Source organism: Vulpes lagopus, chromosome 1 (genome assembly GCF_018345385.1).
Source record: "Vulpes lagopus strain Blue_001 chromosome 1, ASM1834538v1, whole genome shotgun sequence".
NCBI lineage: Eukaryota > Metazoa > Chordata > Mammalia > Carnivora > Canidae > Vulpes > Vulpes lagopus.
Window position 1 is genome coordinate 144,726,879 of NC_054824.1, and position 25,883 is coordinate 144,752,761.

Below are 25,883 nucleotides of genomic sequence, written 5' to 3' on the forward strand. Positions count from 1 at the left end.
TTACTTCAGAGCCCTTGGACAAGGGGAAGATCAAAGACCTCGAGCAGCTGAGCAGGGCGCTGGGCCTCGGGTGCAGACAGACCAGAGGCTTCCAGAGCCCCCCGCACGCCTCATGCAGCGAGCACAGCCTGAGAGCTTGGCTCCTGGAAGCAGATCGCCCACACAGGAATCCAGTCTGCCACTTCCCAGCCCTGTGACCCTTACACAACTTTATCTGCACCAGATAGATGCCCCATGGCAACATGGGGGGATACTACCCATCTTAAGTGTCATCATGAAGACTAATATGTGCACAGTAACTAGAATGTTTATCATACAGGAAGCTCCAGGTGCTATTATGATCCTACCTAGTATTCAACTTAATATGACCAAGTCCGGAGATCAGGAGGAGATAAAGTCTAACTATATGAATCTTAAGGACAAAGGGGGTGTGGAGGGCCCAGGAGCTAAAAGGAAGGACACTGAAGAAATCACAGGCTGGCCCCACCTGACCTCCAGCATCCCATGGCCATTATTTTTCTCCTTTGATAAAAACAAAGCAGAGAATGAGATTAAACCTTCTATTTCTGCCTGTGACACAAGCAGGCCAGAGTACAGACTGCAGTCAGGAAGAACAGGGGAGGAAGCATTCCAGGTAAGATGGGAAGGATACAATAGAAAATACACATGTTCTATGTTATTTAGGACAAATGCCTGAGCCCTAGCACATACTGGGTGTTGCTCTATTCACAACCACAGATGGGGAACACCCATGGTCTGGACAGGTTCCTCCTGCTCTTTGGGTGGTGAATACGAAGCGGTGCTTCTTCAAGTTTTAAAATATGAACCTCTGAATTCTGAGAGAACCAAGAGTCTCTCCCACCAGCAACTACTGAGAAGTCTGAAATACACCTCTAGGGAGGCAGGTACTTACCTCATTCCCATCTCCCTTCCTCCCCAGCAAAATCTTGTCTCGTCCCTCTTTGCCAGGAGGCAGAGATATGAACCAACGTTGAAAAACACATACCACCATCTCAAATGACTTAGATTTAATCAACGGAAGCAAACTACATTAAATGGAAAGCTTACAATAGAGAAGAATTATATGTCAGTGCCTTTTGCAAACTGAGCTACAACAGGAAGAGGCCAGGGCTGCCCCTCAACCTTATCCCTTCCAAACAGAGACGTCCACAGTGTCCCTGGCAGTCTGGCTCAGGGAAGAGGAAGCCTCTGCCAGCTCTGTGCGTTGAGGTCACCTTGCCCTTCACTCACTCCTGGCCAGCGTCAGGAGTCCCGCCTTGCCGGCTCTGGTCATCACCCTTCTTTTTGTGGCCTGAGACAATGTCATCAATCCGCAGCAGGAGAACTGCCGTCTAGGGAAAAACCACAGCCCCAAAGAGGTCAGCAGAGAAAGGAAGAACACTTGTTTTCTTTAAAACCTAGCTCCTCCTACATAATTAGCATTTTATCTGAGATCTGCCTTTTCAAAGCCTTGCCTGTAAAATGCACCTCTCCCTCAGCAAGCAATGCATATCTGCTATTACCTTGCTTTTTGTATGAGCTGGAAGTTAAGTAGGGGAACAGATTCCCTAGGAGATCTGAGAACATTCTGCCATCTGTACCCTTCCCTTCAAGACTGAGCCTAACACCCTGGTCTCTGGTTATCTGTAAATAAACAGCACAGCGTAGGTTTCAGGGCGCCTCACCTCTACTGCTGTCTTGTATGTCTGCAGCTTTACAGCCAGTGGTTCCCAGATGCCCAGTTCTTTCATGTCTACCAAGGTACCTGTCTCACCGTTTACACCCCATGTCTCACAGTTCTCCTGAGTGTGCTTGGCCTGTAGATGGAAGAAGCATCAACAGTTCAAGGCAAAAACAGAACGAGGAAGCGGGCAGGGAACATGAAGGTAATAAACCAAGAACAATGAAATGAAAAAAGATGATGACAATGACAGCAAATAGGTGGCATGCTCAGAGAGAGGACACTAGAAGGCCTAAGCTGTCAGGAAAGCCTGATGCACGATGTGAACCATCCTCTTAAACCATCCTGGTGGAGGTCAGCTTTCCCCACCCCATCAAGAGCAAAAGCATGGGAAGGAACTCACCCGAAGGGAGGTAAGCAGACGAATGGTGCTGGCCCCACAGTTCTGGATTAGGGTGCGAGGGATGACCTCTAAGGCCTGGGCAACAGCCCTGTACGGCCACTGTTCCACACCAGTCATGGCCTTGGATTTTTCTGTCAAGGCATGGGCCACAGCCATTTCAGAGGCCCCACCTCCTGGAACCAGCTGGGGGTCCAAGAGGACATTGCGGCACACCTGCATGGCATCCTGGAGGTTGCGTTCCACTTCCTTGGGAAAGCAAACAGACTATGTGAAGCCAAAGCTCAATGACTCAGGAATATATCAGAGGCACTGAAGGGCTTCCTAACTGCTAAGTTTGGTAAACCATCAAGGAGGTCAACTAGGAAAGGCCCTTGGAACCCTTGTGGGGCAGGGTAGATACCTTTTACTTTGGAAAAACACATGAATTACAACTGCACAAGAGGGCCAGGGGGCAGGCGTGTCACTCTGTGAAGTCTGGCTAGACAGAGCACTACCCCATTTTGACCCATCCCAACTGTGTTCGCTTAAGAGGCTGCGTGGTGTAGTTACTAGCTGTGCACCTTTGGGTACTTACTTAACCTGAGAGAAAAAGTGGTATTTACAATGTCAACTTAAAAAATAAGGAAACAGTGGTGGCTGGGGAAATGATGAGTCATTGTTCAATAGGTATAATGTCTGTTTTGCAAGATAAAAAGGTCCTGAGATCTACTGCCCAAGAACGTGAATGCGTAGGCTTAAAAATTAAGATGGTAAATCATACTTTTAACAATTAAGAAATTGTTCTTTATATATATATATTCTTAAAGATTTTATTTATTCATGAGAGAGAGAGAGAGGGACAGGAGGGACAGAGAGACAGAGAGATAGGCAGAGGGAGAAGCAGGCTCCATGCAGGGAGCCCGATGTGGGACTCGATCCCAGGTCTCTAGGATCACACCCTGGGCGAAGGCGGTGCTAAACCGCTGAGCCACCCGGGCTGCCCAAGAAATTGTTCTTTGAAAAAAGATTGTGTTTCTATGTATGTAATCTCTCTACCCAAATGGAACTCGAACTCATGACCCCAAGATCAAGAGTTGAATGCCTTACTGACTGAGCAAGCCAGGTGTCCCTAAAACAACTGTTTTTAACTTTTAAGAAATGGTAATTGTGGCCACATATCAAAAATTAAATAGCTATGAATGGGCAACAGGAGGATTTTAGGTCTTCTGGGACTCTCAAGAAATGAAAGGACCTGGTCCATGCAGTCACACTTCTGAGGTGGACTCACCGAGAGAACCTCTTTGCTGGCTCCGCGGAGGAGAATGGTACATGCCTTGGGGTCTTTGCACTCAGTGATGAAAGTAAAGTACTCATCTCCAATTTTCTTGATTTCCAACACGCCTGCTCCTGTCCCAACATCATCTTCTCTCAGCTCTTCTGGCCGGCTAACTATCCGGGCCCCACAGGCTCTATTGATTAGATTGGGGGCAGGTGATTTTAGATACTTTTATGCTTCCTCCTAGTCCTTAGAGTCTGTGGCTGGGAATAAGGCCAAAAGTGGATTGCTGGAAACACTGCTATGTAACTTGGGAGGTCTTGGCTGCCTGGGGAGATAGATTTCCAAACATGTACAGGGAAGTTTCCTTACACTAACAAGTCTTTACAAATGAATGTGTATATCCCTAGAACAACTTCTATAACCAAATGCAGTTTAATTCAGTATTTTGTGGATACTAAAAGCTGGACAAAGGAGTTCTCGGGCATATCTAATATGCATACGACCACATAATGGTCTTTCTTAGATAGGATTTCTCCCATACTGCCCAGTTAGAGCTCAAGGCCAGTGACAGAATTGTACTATAGACAACGCAAAAATCAAGCAAGGAGGAAAATAAGTACATTAGTGTATGTCTAACTCAATTTCATTGAACAAAACTAATTTGTCACTTTTTCCCCACTCGTGGGCATGCAATCAACCATTTGTACCCATATATGCCCAAAGCCATTTCCGAACTAGCGAAGTATAAAATTCTACTTGGATCGGATATATGATATCGGGACAGACTTCTCTTTTTAAGATAAAAATTAGTATTAAAAATGAATGGTATGTGAACACAGACATCAAGAATGCAACCTAAAATGCATGAACAACAGCTAAAGATCCAATCAAGGAAATTAATTGATGCTTGTGCTCTATTCTGAGCTAGTTAAATAGACTAAAGCAGACCCCAAGGTAGGGACCACAGATGGTTAATCACGAGTGGATCACTACTGACTAGTGGCAGTATAAATGAGACTCTTTCAGTAGATAACTTGAACTGGAGATTCTCTGAAGAGGGTACACAGCTAAACCCAGGGCATTCCCACCTGTACCAGGTTTGGCTGTGTCCTGTATTAAACATTTTCAGATAATGATCATTGCATTAGAAAGCTCCAAAAGGAAAAACACATGGGAAGGAAGAATCTTATTTTTACGTGGCCTACTCACCGAGCAATGCGATTATTGTCTGTCTTCCGGACTCTGCGGATTGCTGTGATATTGGCCCGCATGAGGTAGTGCTGAGCTAAATCTGTAAACCCAAGAGTAGAGGTATCAAACTAGAAGTCAGAATTCCTGGTTTCTGAACCGGGTTTCATCCTCATTGTACCCTAACCATCACATGTTTATTATGCTGTTCATGCCCAAGGGGTACGGGGTCAACCCATCCTCTTCTACCTCAATAGGAGGATGGGAAAGAAATGGAGTCCTACCTGAAATGCCCTTTTCTGTGATGACCACATCAGGCTTCAGATGGATAATGTCCTCACAGAGCTGCTGTATGTACTCTTCTTCCATCTGAAGGATTCGTGTGAAATCTTCCTCTCTTGTGATCTCAATGTCAGTCTATGTGGTGAAGAAAGTCATGGACTTTTTTTTTTTTTTAATTTTATTTATTCATGAGAGACAGAGAGAGGCAGAGACATAGGCAGAGGGAGATACAGGATCCATGGAGGGAGCCCGATGTGGGACTTGATGTCGGGACTCCAGGATCTCACTCTGGGCCAAAGGCAGGTGCTAGCTAAACCACTAAGCCACCCAAGTGTCCTGAAAGTCATGGACTTTATTTAAAAAAAAAAAAAAAAAAAAAAAATCCTGGACAGGTGATCTCTTCAGGATCATCCCAAGTACCAGGCTCCCCTACCCAGTCCTCTCATGCACCGCAGGAAGTGTCGGAGTCCTGTTAAGCCAAGAGCTCACATCTATGAAGCTAGTTTAGCTCCAGGGTATCAGGTTAACTCCTTGATTTAATTATGCATTAAATGTAATTCAAAGTCAAAGGCAATCAGTTGAGATTGTGGCCTAAGGTCCCCGAAACTCCATGTAATGTTTCTTCCGTCTTGTCAATGTGAAAATTCTGGGTCTTAATTCTTTCCACATTGAAATAAATCTTGTTCCCAACCCTTATATTAACAAGCTTTAATTACTTTATTACATCCACAGGTAAGAGAGTCTTGTGAACCTCTTCCCTCTGGAAATTCTTTAGCATTTCCAAGCTAAATTAACTCCTACTCTATGTTTTCATACATTAGGAAAAGTGGCGTGGTAGTATGGAACTGAAGCCAACAGAGCTGGGTTCAAATACTGATTTGGTCAATACAGTTGTGTTACTCAATTAACCTAACTTCTCTGAGCTTTAGATCCCTCATCTGTAAACTGTATTTTTTTAAAGTATTTTTTTAAAGATAGTTATTAATTAATTAGTTGATTAATTAATTATACAGAGAGAGACAGGGGGGCAGAGACACAGGCAGAGGGAGAAGCAGGCTCCATGCCAGGAGCCTGATGCGGGACTCCAGGATCGTGCCCTGGGCCAAAGGCAGGCACCAAACCGCTGAGCCACCCAGGGATCCCCTGTAAACTAAAGTATTAACTACATCAAACAGCTCTTGTTAAGAAGCAGAAACTGTATATGAAGATCACTCACAACAGAGCAGACAATGTAATGAACACACCTTTAATTTCCCTTGTCTCTTTTAGCAGTCAGATTTTCACACCAACTTCAAGGAAGAGGGCCAGGAACCTTACCTGGCTTTCTCCTTTCTTGTATTCCAGAGAGGAATCCAGAAGCACAATGCGAGGGTTCTTGATATAACGCCGCATTCGTGGATGGGTCACATCTTTGTTAATCATGACTCCTCGTAGGACACACGAGTCTTCGATGATGCCCCCAGGTATCTGAGCAAAAGACCCACTTTCATCCACAACCAAGAGTAAACAGTTTCTCAACTCTCAGTTTCTCAACTCTCCTCCTAGACACTCATCTTTCACCCTGGAGCTAACTTTCCCCATCTAACATCTTTTCCCTATTTCGGGTTTCTTTTTTTTTTTTAAGATTTTATTTATTCATGAGAGAGAGAGAGGCAGAGACACAGGCAGAGGGAGAAGCAGGTTCCATGCAGGGAGCCCAACGTGGGACTCGATCCCAGGTCTCCAGGATCATACCCCAGGCTGCAGGCGGCACTAAACCGCTGCGCCACTGGGACTGCCCTATTTCAGGTTTCGAACATAGCTTTCTTCCTTGAACGTCAAAACAAACATGGTTGCAATCACATTTTTTCCCTCTAGGAGGCACACACCAATAATGGACCATGACCCCAATCTGAAAAGGTCAGCCCGAGACTAAGAAATTCAGTGATTGAGAAAGACTCTCTATTTCCCCAAGATTCTCACAAAATTTTTAGACCTAGAGTTCCCCCTACAGGTCACAAGCTATTAATAGTACATTTTGTCCTTAAAGGAGTAGAGATGGAAGAGAGTTCTTTGGGGCTTATTAGCGAGAGTGTAGAGCCCTCATTCATATCCTCACCAAGTGGCAAGTATGTACACAAATGCACAAACATAGAGACACCAATAAGCCTTTCTGTAGCTCCTGTAAACCTTGGTAGGAACAGTAGCAGAAGTACTATTTTGGGAATGCTTCCTTGGTACTCTCTTTTTCAAGTTTTTGTTTTCTGGGCAGCAAATATTATTCTAACTATAAAGACTTAAGCCTATGTCCTCCACAAGTGGGCTAATTCATACTAGGAAAGAACTTGTCTTCCAAACACACACTGTTTAAAAAGCTTACCTTTTCCACCCTTGCGTATTTCTTGATGTCAATCTCCTTGCGACCATTCTCCTCAAACTGCACAGTCCTGACAGCATCTAGGGCAATATTGCAAGCCAATGAGGACCACCGACTGATTGCTTTGGTAGTAATAGAGCTGTTGATGATGTTCAGCATCATATCTCGGTTATTGGTATCAACCGGGGTACTGGAAAGAAGAAACAGGTAGTATGCTCAGTAGAGACCTTGCATATTCAAGAAGTCCCTCCTCTCTAGCGTGGGGATCAGAGTGGGCCAACAGGCAGAACTGTTCATCCCTCTGCCTTTCAGCAAGATTACAACTAACCCATCCCTGAAAGGTATCTCAAATCCTGGAGTAATCTATTCTTTTGCCTGACAACCCTCCAGACTATTTGTTCTTTACCTTCTCTTCAACAAAATAAACTCAACTTTTACAACTTGAGCCAAAACACATTTTGTCTTTGAAACCTTTTCCCATAGCTAACAAATTCTGAGAGTTTATCCCAATGATCACCCTTAATCTGTACTGAACACCTGATTCTCTTCTCTTCTTCTATCCAGCACCTTATTCCATTCCATTGTATATCATGTGGTGCTTTCTGTGTCTATGTGCTTGGGTCTTTCCTAACAGCAGCATACATTAATACGTAATCAGACTGTTTACAACGCTAAAAATGAAGTTGTATGAGACCTCGGAAACCATCTTGTCCAATTTTCCTATCGCTGAAATCCCTTTTTTAACAACGTAAGGCACACAATTTACTAATACATAATTGTTGAATTACAGATTTCAGGGAAGAACCAATAGCTCTACAAGTATCTAAGATATTTAGACAATTATTGTTTGAAAAGAAAAACTTTCTATCAATTCAGCTCCACAAACTCAATAAATCTTTTGGTTATCTATACATTCTTACACAGCTTACCTCATGTAATTAACTTCAGGCAAACGCTGCATTCCCTAAGAGTGCTAGACACGTGTTCTCATATGCTCTGTTTCTAAACGACAGGCACTACAGTACAGAGCTCATCAAGCTGCTTGAGACTTAGGTACCCAGCGACCCAGTAGAGACCAACATTGTAAGTTCTACGTTTCAAACAAAATTTTTAAATCAAAAGCATTTTGCATTATGTCATCACTTAATATCCTCTGATGTTAGAAGTCCTGCCTTTCCACAGTCGTATCACCACCCTGTTAGTATTCAGCAGACTTGGGGCAAATTCTTCAATTCTGAGATGGGACTCGAAAAGCATTTTCAGCCCCCTTCTTTCTGACCTGAATGGAAAACTGCCGGCTACCCTCTCCACAGCATTTTATTAGAACACTGACCGCATCAGTCATGATTGGGAGGACACTTTACTATTAAATCCTGAATCATTACAGTTACCTAACTCTTCAACTAATTCCTCCCGTTGGCATCTAACATTTTCCTTGGCAGCATCTAACACAGAAATAAGCAAACAGCACGTAACCAAGAGATATTTTGAAGAACTGAATTGAGTCCCTCTTGTCTGCTTTGTATCCTTTGTCATTTTCCAAAATGTTTACTTCCCTCATCCTCTGTTGGTTTTGCTCTCCTGTCTCACTCTAGCACAGGACACCAGCGTATAAATTGTGTGATGTGTCTGGCCTTCCTTCATCACCTCAGAACAGATCAGTCTTCCAGGCTCCCCAGAGATGATAGTAACTTCTGATCTCAATACCTGATTTTCTTAAGGGTGCTAATCATATCATCCAATGCCTTGCGGTAAGCACTGATCACCACTGTTGGGTGCATCTGCTGCTCCAGGAAGTGCTCAGCCACAGACAGCATCTCCCCCGCTGAAAAAAGATACACCATAATGGTTTTTAAAAGTACCTGGATTTCAAGGTAACTTCATTGAGCTTCTCAAAATACTGTTATCTTTTTTCCTAAAATACTGTCCCAAAAGCTATGCCAATTGGCTGTTAATACTGTTCAAATTTTATACTTTATACAAGAGAATTCATAAAAAAAAAATCATCAGACCTATTTTTTTTTAAATGGTGGTGTGACAGAAGCCTTTCTTTTATTAAAAGATTTTATTTATTTATTCATGAAAAACAGAGAGGCAGAGACCTAGGCAGAGGAAGAAGCAGACTTCCTATGGGGAGCCTGATGTGGGACTCGACTGCAGGACCAGAGCCGAAGGCTGATGCTCCACCACTGAACCATCCAGGCGTATATTTTAAATGATCAAAGATTAAATGTACAGTTTATTCTACTGATCTTTCAAGATCAAGATTTGTCACCACTTGTCTTTTTTTTTTTTTTTTAAGATTTTATTTATTAATTTATTCATGACAGACACACAGAGAGAGACAGAGAGAAGCAGAGACACAGGCAGAGGAGGAAGCAGGCTCCATGCAGGGAGCCCGACATGGGACTTGATCCCAGGACTCCAGGATCCAGCCCTGGGCTGAAGGCGGCGCTAAACCACTGAGCCATCCAGGCTGCCCTGTCACCAGTTTTCAAAACAAAAGGTATTTTTCAAAGATTCTAGAAAGAAAAATGCATAAAGGAAAAAACCGACTTGTTTATGAACATCTCAAAACCTAGGATGCACTGAAACCACTGGTACTAAAAACAAAAACACAAAACCTTATACCTGGAAACATACCGACAAAAATTTACAAAACTTACTCTCTGAATGAGAGATTTGTGAAATGTTCCCTTACTAAAAAAATTTGTCTTTACTCTCTCACATACACACAAATGCATGTATAGATGCACACACACAAGCCTGTTTAAAAAAAAGTTTCGAGACAAATGTACTTAAAAAAAGAAAAAAAGGTGGGGGAATCCCTGGGTGGCTCAGCGGTTTAGTGCCTGCCTTCAGTCCAGGGTGTGATCCTGGAGTCCTGGGATAGGGTCCCACATCGGGCTCCCTGCATGGAGCCTGCTTCTCCCTCTGCCTGTGTCTCTGCCCCTCTCTCTCTGTCTGTGTCTCTCAAGAATAAATAAATAAAATAGTGTAAAAAAAAAAAAAAAAGCGCCTTTTGTACAAATTGCTTGCACTACCTGTCCACTAACATTATTTTTTTAAATGTGCACAGATGTCCCAAAGTTTACTAGTGTACTCTTTTGGCCATGTGCTCAAATGTCTCCCCCCTCAAAGATTTTATCCATTTATTCATGAGAGACAGAAGAGAGAGAGAGAGAGGCAGAGACATAGGCAGAGGGAAAAGCAGGCTCCATGCAGGATGTTCGATGCGGGACTCGATCCTGGGACCCCGGGATCACGCCCTGAGCCAAAGGCAGACGCTCAACCGCTGAGCCACCCAGGCGTCCCTCAAATGTTTGAATTCTTGAATACTTTACACCAATTCTAAGTGACCAACATGTATATTGAAAGATAATAATTTTATTTATTTTTAAAAGATTTATTCATTTTGAGAGGGAGAGCACACGTGCATGTCTGTACTCGCATAACAGGAGAGACAGAAGGGGAGGAGGGGACAAGACTGCACTAAGCGGGGAGTCTGATGTGGGGCTCAGTCTCACAGCCCTGAGATCATGACCTGAGCTGTAACCAAGAGTCGGACACTTAACTGAGCCACCAGGTGCCCCCAAAGATAATTAAGCATTTTAAAAGATGTTTGAGGGATCCCTGGGTGGCGCAGCGGTTTGGCGCCTGCCTTTGGCCCAGGGCGCGATCCTGGAGACCCTGAATCGAATCCCACGTCGGGCTCCCGGGGCATGGAGCCTGCTTCTCCCTCTGCCTGTGTCTCTGCCTCTCTCTCTCTCTCTGTGACTATCATAAATAAATAAAAATAATAAAAAAAAAAAGATGTTTGAGTAAGTTCACTCAGAAAAGAATATGTATGCCCTGCTAGAGAAGTCAGGATAACTTAACAAGATAAATGAGTCTAGGAATGGCAGAGCTACCTAGACATATGGATACTTAACCCATCTAAGCTCTCCAGGAGATTCAACGAAGATTGTTAACTAGAAATTCTGCCTGATGTCTACCGCTCATCTTCTACCAAAAAAGTAAGAAATCATGTAAAATCTGTCCTCCCTCTTTTGACTCCAAATTATCTAATTTACACTCCTCTTCATAAAACTTGGGTCTGAAGTGCTTAGTGGGCACCTAGGTGGCTAAGGCAGCTGTATCTGCCTCTTGGTTTCAACTCAGGTCATGATCTCAGAACTGTGAGATCGAGCCTTGCATTCAGTGGGGAGTCTGCTTGAGATTCTCTCCCTTTGCTTTTACTCCTTTCCCCCACTCATGCGGGCTCTCTCTCGAAACTAAAATAACAAAGTGCCTAGTTGGTGGTGACTCCAGTACATCTCCACCCAATTTGATACATTCTAAAAATAATTGAAAATGCCACTTTAAAAGTTCACGTAAGGGATGCCTGGGTGGCTCAGTGGTTGGGCATCTGCCTTTGGCTCAGGGTGTGATCCCGCAGTCCCGGGATCGACTCCAGCATCGGGGCTCCCTGCATGGAGCCTGCTTCTCACTCTGCCTCTCTGTCTCTCACGAATAAATAAAATCTTTAAAAAAAATTAAATCAGGGGATCCCTGGGTGGCTCAGTGGTTTAGCGCCTGCCTTCAGCCCAGGGCGTGATCCTGGAGACCTGGGATCGAGTCCGACGTCGGGCTCCCTACATGGAGCCTGCTTCTCCCTCTGCCTGTGTCTGCCTCTCTCTCTCTGTGTCTCTCATGAATAAATAAAAATCTTAAAAAAAAATTAAACCAAAGTTCCTATAATAATTCTATTGTATGGATTCTATTTTTAGGCATGTGGGTCAACACTATAAATAGGCATTCCTGGGCAGCCCTGGTGGCTCAGTGGTTTAGCACCGCCTTCAGTCCAGGGCCTGATCCTGGAGACCTGGGATTGAATCCCACGTCGGGCTCCCTGGTGGAGCCTGCTTCTCCCTCTGCCCGTGTCTCTGCCTCTCATGAATAAATAATAAAAATCTTAAAAAAAAAAAAAAAGGCATTCCTTAAAATAGTTCTCATTTCCTTATCAATGTGTTACTGTATGTAGGTTTTTAAAAATGCCTTGATTAAAAAAATTCACCATTGACTTAAAACATATAGAGAAATAAAGGCAATGTTTTCAGAAGTGATTCTCCAAGATCCTATAGAAAATGGGAGATCAGTTATTAAAACTTGTATGGTCACGACTCATTGTCAAGATTCATTTGTCAATTTCATTACTTGCAAAAACGTTATTTGTAAGCCCCAAATCAGCACTGGGGACACTTTCATGGTCACACACATGTGCAGAGGTGGAAAACTCTGAGTCACTCGATACAATGCTCTGCCTTATTTCAGCTGTCATACTTTCCGTTGTATAGTTTCATTTTTGTATTTTTTAAAAAATATTTTATTTATTCATGAGAGAGAGAGAGAGAGGCACAGAGACATAGGCAGAGGGAGAAGCAGGCTCCATGCAGGAAGCCTGATGTGGGACTCAATCTTGGGACTCCAAGATTACGCCCCTGGGTCGAAGGCAGGCACTAAACCACTGAGCCACCCGGGGATCCCTCATTTTTGTACATTTTGTTGGTGATTCCACTGTTTGAACTGGCCCCCAAGTGTAGCACTAAAGTACAGTCCAGTTTTCCTAAGTGCAAGAAGACTGTTTGTACCTTACAGAGCAAACAGCACATTATATAAGCTTCATTCAGGCATGAGTTACAATGCTACCAGCCTTGAGTTCAGTGTTAGTGAATCAGCAACATATTTTACATAAGATGTATGTATTTATTTATTTATTTATTTATTTATGATTTTATTATTTATTCATGAAAGACACACCGAGAGAGGCAGAGGCAGAGACAGAGGGAGAAGCAAGCTCCTTGTGGGGAGCTTCATGTGGGACTCGATCCTGGGACCCGGGGATCACGTCCTGAGCCAAAGGCAGACACTAACCACTGAACCACCCAGGATCGAGTCCCACATCAGGCTCTTTGCATGGAGCCTGCTTCTCCCTCTGTGTCTCTGCCTCTCTCTCTTTCTCTCATGAATAAATAAAAATGTTAAAAAAAAAAAAAAAAAAGGCACATAACTCGATTTCAGGGTTTTGAGTTCAAGCCCCATGCTGGGAGTAGAGATTACTTTAAAAAATAAAACAGGAAAATAAATAAATAAATAAATAAAAATAAAACAAACAAAATCTCACATAAAGTAAGAGGTGCCCTGACTCTTGGTTTTGACTCTTGGTTTTGACTCGGGTCATGATCTCAGGGTCGTGGGATTGAGCCCCATATGAGACTCCTGTTCAGTGGGGAAGTCTCCTTGGGTTTCTCTCCCTCTGCCTCCCACCCCATGCTCGCTCACGCTCTCTCCAAAATAAATAAAACTAAAGTGTGTATTTATCAGAGTATGTGAAGAGGCTGACAGGGGCCTAACCTGTATTTCCCCCAGGAGTGACGGTTTAGGATTTGTGGTAGCTTTCCAGAATATAACTTACTGTGAATGACAATAAACCACTATATTTTGTTCAACCAGATTTTTAGTTCATCCTACACTATGAGGAGTGTTTTGTGTTCACTTGGGAGAAAATACACAGGAAATTAGCAAAAAATTACTTAAATATTGTAATTAGTGGATTGGTTACAATTTCCTTCTTAAAGGAGGATGCAGATCTACTTTCTGACAAAAACCCTTCATGTTTCAATCCAATTTTCTCTTCATGTTTCAATCCAATTTTCTCTATCAGCACTGTTCTCCTCTTACTTACCAAGAATAATTACTGATGTGGTCCCATCTCCAACCTCTTCATCCTGTGTCCGGCTAATTTCAATCATGGATTTGGCTGCTGGGTGCTGGACTTGAATCTGCGAAAAGGAAAATGCAGATTGCCACTCAATCAGCACTACTCAAAGACTTTGGAATCCACTTTCCATGGTCCTAACTCTTGAGCTTCTTACTTCCACACTCACTCCCTTATCTTTGTTTTACCAGCTTGAAAGATTTAAAATGGTCCCCAAAATATGTAAATAAATCCTCTTTCCAAGTCTCCTTCTTCTTAGGAAAAAATGCATATGCCAACTTAACCATTAAAGTTTCTCGAAGACAGGGTCCCTGGGTGGCTCAGTGGTTTGGCGCCTGCCTTGGGCCCAGGGTGTGATCCTGGAGACCCGGGATGAGTCCCACATCGGGCTCCCTGCATGGAGCCTGCTCCTCCCTCCGCCTGTGTCTCTGCTTCTCTGTGTCTCTCATGAGTAAATAAATATTAAAAAAAAAAAAGTTTCTCGAAGACAGATCAGTACTCTCTTAGCTTATTTACAGGGAGCCCCACTGTCATGGTTGCACTGCGTTTTCCAAAAGGACAGCTGAAGTCCTACCCCTGGAAACTGTGAAGGTGAATGTTTTGAAACAGGGTCTTTGCAGATATAATTAAGATTAGATCATACAAGGGATGCCTGGGTGGCTCAGTGGTTGAGTGTCTACCTTTGGGTCAGGGCATGATTCCAGGGTTTGGGATTGAGTCCCTCATTGGGCTTCCTACACGGAGCCTGCTTCTCTCTCTGCCTATGTCTCTGCCTCTCTCTTTCTCATTAATAAATAAAATCTTTAAACAAAATTAGATCATACAAGATTATTACGATAGGCCCTAAACCCAACCACTGTTGTCCTTTTATAATAAAAGACACGACACAAGAATGGCATATAACATCTGAAAAGGTGACTAAGTCCACAAACCAAGGAATGTCAACCATTATGGTCAACCACGGGATGCTAGAAGCAACTAAGATTCTTTCCATGGGGGATCCCTGGGTGGCGCAGCGGTTTGGCGCCTGCCTTTGGCCCGGGGCGCGATCCTGGAGACCCGGGATCGAATCCCACGTCGGGCTCCCGGTGCATGGAGCCTGCTTCTCCCTCTGCCTATGTCTCTGCTTCTCTCTCTCTCACTGTGTGCCTATCATAAATAAATAAAATTAAAAAAAAAAAAAAAAAAAAAAGATTCTTTCCATGGGATGCCTGGGTGGCTCAGTGGTTGAGTGTCCTCTGCCTTCGGCTCAGGGCGTGATCCCGGGGTCTGGGATCGGGTCCCATATCAGGCTCCTTATGGGAGGCCTGCTTCTCTCTCTGCCTGTGTTTCTGCCTCTCTCTGTGTGTCTCTCATGAATAAATAAATAAAATCTTAAAACAAAGAACAAAAACCAAAACCAAAGATTCTTTCCAAGAGCTTTCAGGAGGAGTAGGGCCCTGCTGACACCTTGATTTCGGACTTCTAGTCTCCAGTCTGTGAGAAAATACATTTCTGTGTTGAAAGCCACCCACTGTGTAGTAACTTGTTAGAACAGTCCTAAGAAACTAATAATATATATATAACTTTACGGGTCCTTTATAAAATTGCTAGAATAAAAAGTCATACCTCTCGAAGAATGGCATTGCCATCATTGGTCATCACAATGCCTCCCATTGGGTCCAAAAGCATCTAGGGCCAAAGTAAAAGTTATACTTAAGTCTTCCAGGTAACAGAAAGGGAAAATTTGTAGTCAATTTTCAGTAAGAGACAGGCCTACCTTCATCATGGACTTGGGTCCCAAACATGTACGGATGATATCTGCAATGGTCTATCAAAAAGAAAATATAATACATGTAACCACCAATCAGATAACCACATGAATGTGTGTGTTAGGAGAAGCCACGTTAGATACAGGAGATTACATGTCCGGATTCTGTTCTCCTCTTCAGGAATGAGTTCAAGGTGGATGTATAAATAATTTTTCACAGGAAAAGAGGGGACATGGCTTCCAGAGCTTCAGTTTCCCATAACTCAGATAACTGGAAGTCCATGTGTTAGTACTTCTTTCCATGACAGTGGCCTCCACACCACGCTAAATCAGCTCCAGGGCTGTTTCATTCTTTCATCCACACTACATTAACTGAATACTGAGGCAGAAAAAAAAAAAAAAAAAAAAATACCGAGGCAGGATCTACAATGGATGCTAGGGATATAAAAGGGAATACAGTCCTTCCCCTCAAGTAACTCCACACATAGTGTGAGACAAACACGAACAGATTATAAAATATACGCTAATAGAATTATGCACAATATGAAAAGACTATTAAACTTAACTCATTGCAGGAGGGCGTCCTACCACCATCAGAGAAATGCCCTCAAAAACGGCAAGTCAAACTTTTCTTCTGCCTAATTGCAAATGAATACAGAAATACTAGGGAAGGCAGCTGAAAGCAAACTCATCAACGTTAAACTATTTATAAGATATGCTACTGGGGCACCTGGGTGGCTCAGTTGGTTAAGTGTCTGCCTTCAGCTCCCAGGGTGCTGGGATCAAGCCTCAAGTCGGGTTCCCCGTTTAGCAGGGAGTCTGCTTCTCCCTCTCCCTCTGCTCCTCTTTCCCGCTCCTGCTCTCTCTCTCTCAAATAAATAAATCTAATCTTTATGTAAAAAATTTATTTATTCATTCATTCATTCATTCACACACACACACACACACAGAGGCAGAGACACAGGCAGAGGGAGAAGCAGGCTCCATGCAGGGAGCCAGACGTGGAACTCGATCCCGGGTCTCCAGGATCACGCCCCAGGTTGGAGGTGGCGCTAAACCCGCTGGGCCACCAGGGCTGCCCTAAATCTAATCTTTAAATGAATGAATGATATGCTACCTTGGCGGCATTGATGTTTCCAGATTGAACCTTTCTTCCAGATTCACGCTTTGTGTTCTGGCCTAAAACAGATAAAGTAAAATGTAATAGACCAGGATTCACCCACTGTGTAGCAACTATTTACTCCCTGACCTTTGGAAATAACACACGCACACATGCACACACAGGTTTTACAGATATACAAAGAACAAACCTCAATGAATTGTACGCTCTAGATACATGTAGGTTATTACATGTCAATATACCTTTCAAAACTTAAAACAACAACAACACTAAAACATGTGCTTATGGCTACATTTTTATGTCAACCCCTGGCATACAAACAACGCTTGTTGACCCTAACGCTACAACTATGGAACCCTAGTCATCTCTTTCCCACTAACCAAATATTCACGAATTAACAGCAAAGATTCATACTGAGGTCCATAAATGGGCTAGTGGAATGGTAAACTCCTAGAGATTATGAGAAAATGGGAAGGTACTGCATTCTTGACTGGGAAGAGGATCTATATCCTATTCTCAAAGAGCTGGTAACTTAAAAAAAAAGCATCAGTCATTGCTTTCTGTAAAAAAAGGAAGGAGTTTGGGGGTTCATTTTCTTATTTGGGCAGGAGGAATTATACTAACCATCCCAGCACAATTACTGATAGCGCCCCCACAGTGTGCTGTGGAATTAGACTGTCCTCTCAGAGTGGCTCAGTTTGCAAGATAATCACTGCATGCTAGGATATAAGGATGCCTCAGTAACCGCTCTACCATCAGATTTTAACAGGGAGCCTACTCGGTCATAGTGACTAGTGCCAGAAAATAACGAAGACCCGAAAAAGGCTTCACACACAACCACCACTCACCCCTGGGGCCCTCCCAATGGAGACAAGCCAGTGGCTACAACCAAACCGCCGATTTCCCTCCTTCCAAATTACACATTCCTTACAATTTAAATCAGTAAAATTTTCAACCAGTCCCATCAAATCTACACGCTCACAACCCTCAGAATTTAGATTCATGTTTCGAGTAGCAGTAACTAAAATCCTGCAGAGACTATTCTGATGGACTCCTCAGAAAAAAAAAACAAAAGAAAAAAAAAGGGCTTTTTCCCGGTTAAGTAAAAAAAAAAAATTTTTTTTTCCGTGAAAACAGTGATTCCCCAGGTACAGGGAAAAGGCATAAAACCGCTTTATGGCATTTTGTATACATAAAACGGTAAGGGAGGAACAAGTTTGCAGACGAGGTACAGAAGTTACACGAGGAACGGGAATACCCCAGGAGAAGACAATGGAGCGAATCCTCCTTAGAGAGAAATTCAGGAAAACTCAGTAGGTAGGATCACAGCGCGGAGGACACCGCGGGGCCAATTACATCCAAGCCGGACCCCGCGAAAGGAGACCCCGGGAGGGCGTTACTGAGAAATTACCAGGACATCGCTCGCTGTGCGCGGACGCCCCCCCCGCCCCCGTCGGCAGCGTCCCTACTTCAGTCACTCAAGCCCCCGATCCGACGAGAAAATACTGTCAAGACCCCCGATAAAAACGGAACGCTCAAGCCAGGCGATGTGGCGGGGTCAAGGGCCGGGGCTGGGAGGCCAGGCCTGACCACATCCCCTTCTCCGGGCCCGCACCGAGAACCACGCGAGCAGGGGTGCAGTGGCGGCGGAGGGAGCCCGGGTGCCCGCAGACCAGCGGCCCGGCCCAGGCCCTAAGGGAACGGGCTCGGGGCAGGAAGAGGAGAAGGAAAGGGGATTCCGAAACCAACGACGACGGGAAGGCTGCGCGGCCGGACCAGGGCGGGACCCGGCTGGGGCAACACGCCAAAGCGCGGAGGAAAGGGGCGAAAAGGGGCCCCTCCTGCCCCGGCTTCCCCCAACTCACTGAGCACGAGCACCGGACGATGGCCCATCATGGCGGCGCGATGTAGAACCGGGTACCCAGAGCTGGGGCAACCGGCAGAACCTTCTGGAGAGAGAGAATCAGCGAGAAGCCCAGAAAACGCTGCCTCCTCAGGGCTTACACCTAAACCCGCTACCCTCCGGGTCGCTGCCAATCACTGCAGCCAGCTCATTGAGCGGCAAGAAAACCGGCCAATAGGCTTTCTTAGCCCCGCCCTCTACGCAAGAACGGCAGAGCAAGCTAGATAGAGAGCGCACGATGGTGGCGAGGGGAGGGCCCGGGCGCTTGCGCAGTAGGGTGGCCGCTCCCGGCCGCGTGCGGCGCACAGGTCGGCGCAAGCGCGGAGGCTGGGGCAGTTGGCCGCGGCGCCACCGCGCATGTGTATCAACCACAGGGTGGGACCCGGGTAGGAGGCTCTCGAGTAACAGCGCAGGTGAAGTCACTGAGCTGGCCCGCGCCTCGGGTCCTTTGGGGGCGATGGTCTCTGTCCAGCCTTAGCTGCGGGAGGGACCGCGGCGCGGCCACTTCGGGAACTTGGTCCCCGGGGCGGTTGAGTGGCAGAGCCCTTCCCGGGGCGCCCCAGCGCGCCCCTCGCCCTCCTCTCGCAGGTGCTTCCCGCAGACGCTGGGGGCGAGCCCGGGGGTTCCTCGCGCAGCCGGGCCGTCTTTCCACGCCGGTACCCCGCGCCCTCCTGCGCTTTCTCTCGGCCCATGACACGTGATGAGGAGCGAGGCTGCTGCAGTGACCTCAGAGGACAGGAGAAGGGCTGGTGCTGCAGAAGGGAAACATTGAGGGAAGCCCCGTTACTGGGAGACTCTGAAGGTTTGGGCTTAGTTAAGTGACGACTTGCCCAGAAGAGAGGAAATAACAGTCAGGGACACCGCTGTTTTCCAAACTAGCGAAGGGACCATGGAGCACTTGGCCATGAAGCAGAACAGTGCCTTCTTTCATACATCTTCCTCCCTAAATTGGAGCAGTGTCAGATGTGCTGGGGAGAAGTTAAACTGTCAGCGGTAAAATGGTAGCATGAGTTGATCATGTAACGCTGTGATTCTTCCCTAGGCACCACACCTTCTTGGTGTCCAGATGGAGCAGCATGCTAGCCACCCGAACGAAAAAGGTGTGTGTCTGAGGCCCCTTGCCCCCTGCCTTGGAACCCAGACCTTCTTAATTGCTCAGAATTTGGGAAGGTGATTCTAATTATACATATACCCCCTTTATTAAAGAATTTATTTATTCATTCATGAGAGACACAGAGAGAGGGGCAGAGACACAGGCAGAAGGAGAAGTAGGCTCCATGCAGGGAGCCCGATGTGGGACTCGATCCTGGGGCTCCAGGATCACGCCCCAGGCGGAAGGCAGGCGCTAAACTGCTGAGCCACCCAGGAATTCCCCCCCCCCTTTTTAATAAGATTTTTATTTATTTACTCATGAGAGACACAGAGAGATAGGCACAGGCAGAGGGAGAAGCAGGCTCCACGCAGGGAGCCAAATGTGGGACTTGATCCTGGGTCTCCAGAGTCATGCCTGGGCTAAAGGTGGCACTAAACTGCTGAGCCACCCAGGCTGCCCCATTTTCCCCTCTTTTTCTCATTAATTGGAAAGTATTTGTATCTCTTCTACAGTTTCCCATTAAATGGGAGCTTTGCTGGGGCACTCAGCCAGCTCAGTTGGTAGAGTATGTGACTCTTGATCTCAGGGTCATGAGTTTGAGTTCCAGGCTGGGCGTGGAGCTTGCTTAAAGAATAAATAAATGAGAACCTTGCTGAACTCCCAGCATCTACAACTGGATCTATTACATAACAGTTGCTCAATGACATATTGAGTGAATACATTATTTCTTTGTTTCCCCTGTTAATATTTAGAACTAGACCTCAAGTGCAAGGATTCCAGGAGACCTAGTGTCCATTCAAGGGGGGCAGTCCCACTCATGGCCAGGGAACTGCCTGGGGCTGCCTGACTTCAGAGCCCATCCACCTACTGTAGGTGGAGTAGATGACTCCTACTATGTCACAGCTTAGACATAATGGACTAGCTCTCTTCACAGTATGTTGTGCACGTGTGAAGAGTGTGACCTTGGAGGCCACAGGTCTGGATTTAACCCCAGCACAGACACTTGGCTGGTTGTGGAATCTTAAGCAAATTTCCTAACTTCCACTTTTGTCAAATAAAATGTGTATAAAGCTGCCTACTTCTTAGGACCATTGTGAGAACTAGATAATGTACGTAAAGCACCTCTTACCGTTGTTTTCTACATTATGTGTCCTGTTGCTGCTCCCTGACCTCGTCCTCAGTTGTGTTGTCAGAAGTGTGGTTCCTTTAGTATGCACTGTGTGTAAGTGTTCTTCATACCTTACAACCTGGTAGAAAATATATCCTCCTCTACCTAGGAAGGGCCTGAATTGTTGAGAAGTGCATTTGTATGGAAGTTAAAGTTACATTTTTCCAGTGGTGAGTATAATCTCGAGACCCAAGTTTCAGCTTTTGTCACCTTATACAATTCTGCACGAGCTGTCAAATGACTGATGAGAGAAAGGGAAAAGAAGATGGATGGCCTACAGCAGGGTTTGCACAATCCACAAACCTAGCCTAAGAAAACCCAAAAGACAGATTTCTTTCAGGAGTAATAGGGAATAAAACAGATTTCAGTTCTTATAGGCTCAATGAGTTTCCACATAGAAAGCACCTCAGGCTGGTACCCATGTGTACTCCCCCACCCCCCGCCCTCCAGTGGGCCATTCTTCTGTTACTCTTGGAGTTAAGGACAGGAATATGAAGTCTTCCTTCATACACAACCTATTGTTTGTCACACCTCTGCACCAAGGCTTATTTTCTAGGAAGACCTCCATCTTGTGTCTTCCTCCAAATCCCAGCTGAGACAGGATCACTTCAAGGAATCACATTCCCCAGCTGCACAGATGGCTTATAGGTTAGATGCTCTTCTCACATTATGGGGGTACAATAACATGCATGCTTGATCCCTTTGACTGTCTATACTGTAATGCTGTCAGTTCCATGAGAGTCATGATCATGGGTGCTAGCTTGCTGTGGCATCCTCAAGTGATGGACACTCAGGCACTTAGCTGTCTCTTAGATGTGTAAATGAATGAGTGGATTCAGTTTTTCTGTCCTCAGAGAGGATCTCAGCCTGGCAGTGACTTGTGGGCTCCCTGGGAGCCCCAGCTATGTTGCTTCTCCATCCGTCTTCATGCCTTCTCCATCCATGCTTTGCCGCTTCTTTCTCATCTTCCAAACTCCTGAGGAAGAGCTCGCCAAGCTCCAGTTTCCTTTCTCAATGTTTTACTTTGGAGAGCTGATTTATCTTTGCAGCTTCTTTATCACATCTTGGTGGCTGGCCTGGCAGCTTGATTTTTCACCTGATCTCAGTACCACCTCTGGCTGTCTTTCTAGGCTTTTCTACTTGGACCTCCTAGTCTCCACTCAATCAGTATGTCCAAAATGTGATTTATGTTAATCTGATGGGACCCCCCCACTCAGACTCCCTTGAGTAAACAAGGAAATTCAAAGGCTTGTGCATTTGGGAGGGAGGCTGAGATGGTCACAGGACAGGAAGAAAGCCTGCAAGAGCTGGGATGTCAGGGACTGCACTGGGGGACTTGGTGCCTCTGGGTGTCTGTCCATTAGTCTGTCTGTTGCACTCTTGTCTATACTCTTGCCTGTACCTGCTCCTTCAGCATGCTGGCCAAATCCAATAGCTTTCATCTGCCCTGACTTTGCATTTTCCAGCATAGCAGATCAGAAGAAAGCAAGCTTCTTTTTTTTTTTTTTTTTAAAGTTTAAATTTTTTTTTTATTATTTATTTATGATAGTCATACAGAGAGAGAGAGAGGCAGAGACACAGGCAGAGGGAGAAGCAGGCTCCATGCACCGGGAGCCTGACGTGGGATTCGATCCTGGGTCTCCAGGATCGCGCCCTGGGCCAAAGGCAGGCGCCAAACCGCTGCGCCACCCAGGGATCCCAGAAAGCAAGCTTCTTGAACAACAGAATCTGTATATCAATCTCAGAGAGTGACTCTGGCCCAATTTGCCCTGTGTGCTTACCCCTTGGATCAATCACAGTTGCCAAGGAGGATGAGATACCATGGTTGGCCTGCACTGGGCCACAACCCCTTTTCTCCTGAGGGTGGGGCCTGATGTGATCCCACCAGTATGGCCTAGAATCTGGGGAGAGTATAGGTTCCCAGAGGAGGTGGTACTCAATAGGCAAAAATAACATGTCTTCTATAGGATTGATGACCTCCCTACAAATCCATTTTTCCTTCTAACTTAAGTATTTCTGCCAAAGGTTATTTATTTTCCTGTTCAGGAACTCCTTTCACATTCAGTCTATTTTAATATCTGTAGATTAATACAGTTTTTATCATATTTTCTAATCCTAAATTGCTCAATGGCTTTCCATTGTATTCAAGAGAAAGCCTAAAGTCTCAGATTCACTATTGTGAAGGGTCTTCATTGCTCACCCTGCTCTCCTGCCCTCCTTTTTTCTCCCACTTGATATATCTTTTCCACTCATTGAAAGCACCATGTGTTCAAGGTCCAACAAACATCCTCCACCTGCCTGGCGTCTTCTCTACTGTACTCATATTGAGCTCTTCCACCTTTTCAAAAGCATCTATTTCTACGTTCAATCACATACTTAGGATAATTACAAGATAAAAGGCCTCATTTCTGGGGCAGCCTGGGTAGGTCAGTGGTTTAGCACTGCCTTCAGCCTAGGGCCTGATCCTGGAGACCTGGGATTGAGTCCCACGTCCTGCTTCTCCCTCTGCCTGTGTCTCTGCCTCTCTCTCTCTCTCTCTCTTTCTCTCTCTGTGTCTCTCATGAATAAATAAATTTTTTAAATCTTTTTTTTTTAAAGCCTCATTCTCAGGGCACCTGGATGGCGCAGTTGGTTTGGCATCCGACCTGATTTTGGCTCAGATCATGATTTCAGGGTTGTGAGATTGAGCCCTGCATTAGGCTCCATGCTCAGTGTGGAGTCTGCTTGAGATTCTCTCAAATATATTTTCAAACACAAAGGTCTCATTTTCACCCAGACTGTCTGATGCATTGTTTGGGTCTGTAGGTAGTCCTATCACATTTCATCAGTGCCCTATCAGTCTCCCAAAGTGATAGTAACCATGAGTTTGAGATCTTGTGATGCCCAAGTGTCTAGCACAGTAGTAAGCAAGTGGCACGTGCCCATAAGAACTTGCAATACTTAAGCCGAACCTGATCCTGCTTGATTTCCCTTCATCCTACTATGGTTTTTTTTTTGTTTTTTTTTTTTGTGTGTGTGTGTGTGTGTGTGTGTGTGTGTGTTTTGTAACTTTCTTTGGCACTGCTCGGGGCAGGGCCTTGGCACTTGTATTCATAGACCAAATGTCAGGATTGATTTAGAAAGGCCAGGCCTTGTTAGAGACGGTTCTGATTAGTTGTCTCTGATTTTGTTCCAGCCAAAGAGGAAAGTAATGCCGTGCCTCTGTGTCGAGCCAAACCCTCTCCTAGCTTTATTAATCTTCAAGCAAGCTCCCCACTGGCCACTTTCCTGAACATCCAGAGAACAAAGCTGCCCTCAGGTAAGGACGCAAAGCAGGTTTCCCAAATGGACTCCATGTGGGAGAGGTCGCACGGAGGAAGTGGTCTGAGCTTCCTCCCGTTGACCTGGTGCCACCCCTGTGTCATTGGTAGCTCATTGACTATTCGGTTCTACTGATTGCATTTTCTTCCCAATTCTACCAATTTGTGTTGGTTTCTTTATTAGCACTTTTACTAGGCTAGGCAGGACAGAAAGTAAAATTTTGTTGCTTGCTAGTAGCATTAGTTACAAAGTGGCTAGGGAAGGACTTGGTAGGCATTAGCTCAGTTTATTGCCTGTCAGTCACTCACGATCCCATGGGGAAATCAGTGGGTATTTCAGATACTGGTGGGGAGCCTAACCAGGCCCTAGACAGTCATGGCAACCGTGTTTGAGGACCTCAGAGTTTAATGAAGTCATGACCAATACATACAAAAACAATAGGTAAATAACTTACCTAGAAGTTGGCTGCATGTAACATCTTTGAAAACATTAGAAAAAATTGGCATAATGCAGCAAGACTGGTTGAAGTGAGACAATAGGAGGGGCTTGCAGGTCACCCCTGATCCAACACCATGTAGGGTGAGAGACGGAGGCTGGGGCACCCCTGGAGCCTCATTCAGATAATGTCCTTCACCCATCAAGTCTTTTTTGAATACTTGTGCACTGGGGCAGTCTTCTAGGTGCTGAGGTTATAACAGAGAACAAGTCAGACAAAGCTCCCTGCCTTCCCAGAACTTATATTCCAGGGCAGGGACTCAGACCACAAATAAATAATTACACAACATACTGTATGATCATAAATATGATGAGAGAAATTAAGGGAGAAGGGTAACAAATTCTAGCGATGGTTTTCCAATTAAAATAGGGTAGGCAAGTGGGCCCCACTGGGAAGGGGCCAGCCATACAAAGTTACATGTGGGTGGAACTGTGCTGGGAAAGGTTGGCAGGGTGATCCTCTTAGAGCCCTTCTCACCACAGTATCGTTACAATTTCTCCCCATCCCTTTGCACCTTCATTTCTTTCCCCTCAGGAGTTGAACACAAGCCCAAGGAATGCCTGGGACTCCTAGAATGTATGTATGCCAACCTCCAGCTTCAGACCCAGCTTGCCCAACAACAGATGGCTATTTTGGAAAATTTACAAGCATCCATGACACAACTGGCTCCTGGGAGGGGAAGCAAAAAGTCTTCCCTTCCAGTCTTATCCCGCAATCTGCTGTTAAATCAGTTCAGTAAATGAATTGTGGAACAAAGTTATTGTGTATGTTTTCTCCTTTCTCCCCAGCAGACTCTCAGTGGAACCTGGGCCTAGGTATTCTGTACATGGCCGATTAGTTTGCAAGGTCACAGTGAGTGCTCACCGGGTACAAAGTGCTGGACAAGGCACTTGGGGATACATATCACAGTAGAGACAGTCTTGGGGGATTTACTGTCTTAACAATGCAGCTTCATTGCAAAATGTAGTGGTCCTGGGGCGGGGCTGGAGGGGGGCTGCAGGTGGAGAGGCATTGCTGGGAGGATGCAGCTGGACTAGTCTGAGACTCTGGCTGCTGGAGGTGGCCTTATGGTGCCATGTGATGAAAGGGCATGGGCAGGTGGCATAGATAGATGAAGTAAGGTGGTTT

General features: G+C 45.3%; 2 protein-coding genes across 3 annotated transcripts; one reads left to right on the plus strand and one right to left on the minus strand.

Annotated features, from left to right (window-relative positions):
• Window positions 1–1,013: 1,013 nt before the first annotated feature.
• Window positions 1,014–18,816, minus strand: CCT3 (chaperonin containing TCP1 subunit 3). Its single transcript, XM_041761521.1, has 14 exons — window positions 18,661–18,816; window positions 16,793–16,854; window positions 15,685–15,735; window positions 15,534–15,596; window positions 13,893–13,989; window positions 8,876–8,993; window positions 7,172–7,358; window positions 6,130–6,279; window positions 4,815–4,947; window positions 4,552–4,633; window positions 3,352–3,532; window positions 2,085–2,330; window positions 1,686–1,817; window positions 1,014–1,352 (listed from the first exon to the last, which is right to left on the minus strand). Exons 1-14 carry the CDS (start codon window positions 18,689–18,691, stop codon window positions 1,248–1,250), a joined length of 1,638 nt encoding a protein of 545 aa, XP_041617455.1. The 5' UTR covers window positions 18,692–18,816; the 3' UTR covers window positions 1,014–1,247.
• A 189-nt stretch (window positions 18,817–19,005) lies between these two features.
• On the plus strand, window positions 19,006–25,511 carry TSACC (TSSK6 activating cochaperone). Of its 2 annotated transcripts, none has more exons than XM_041761558.1 (4): window positions 19,006–19,111; window positions 19,741–19,798; window positions 24,135–24,257; window positions 25,290–25,511. In XM_041761558.1, exons 2-4 carry the CDS (start codon window positions 19,765–19,767, stop codon window positions 25,496–25,498), a joined length of 366 nt encoding a protein of 121 aa, XP_041617492.1. In that variant the 5' UTR covers window positions 19,006–19,111; window positions 19,741–19,764; the 3' UTR covers window positions 25,499–25,511. The 2 variants fall into 2 exon arrangements, with proteins under 2 accessions (XP_041617492.1, XP_041617501.1); XM_041761567.1 differs by lacking the exon at window positions 19,006–19,111 and adding an exon at window positions 19,130–19,286.
• Window positions 25,512–25,883: the final 372 nt, after the last annotated feature.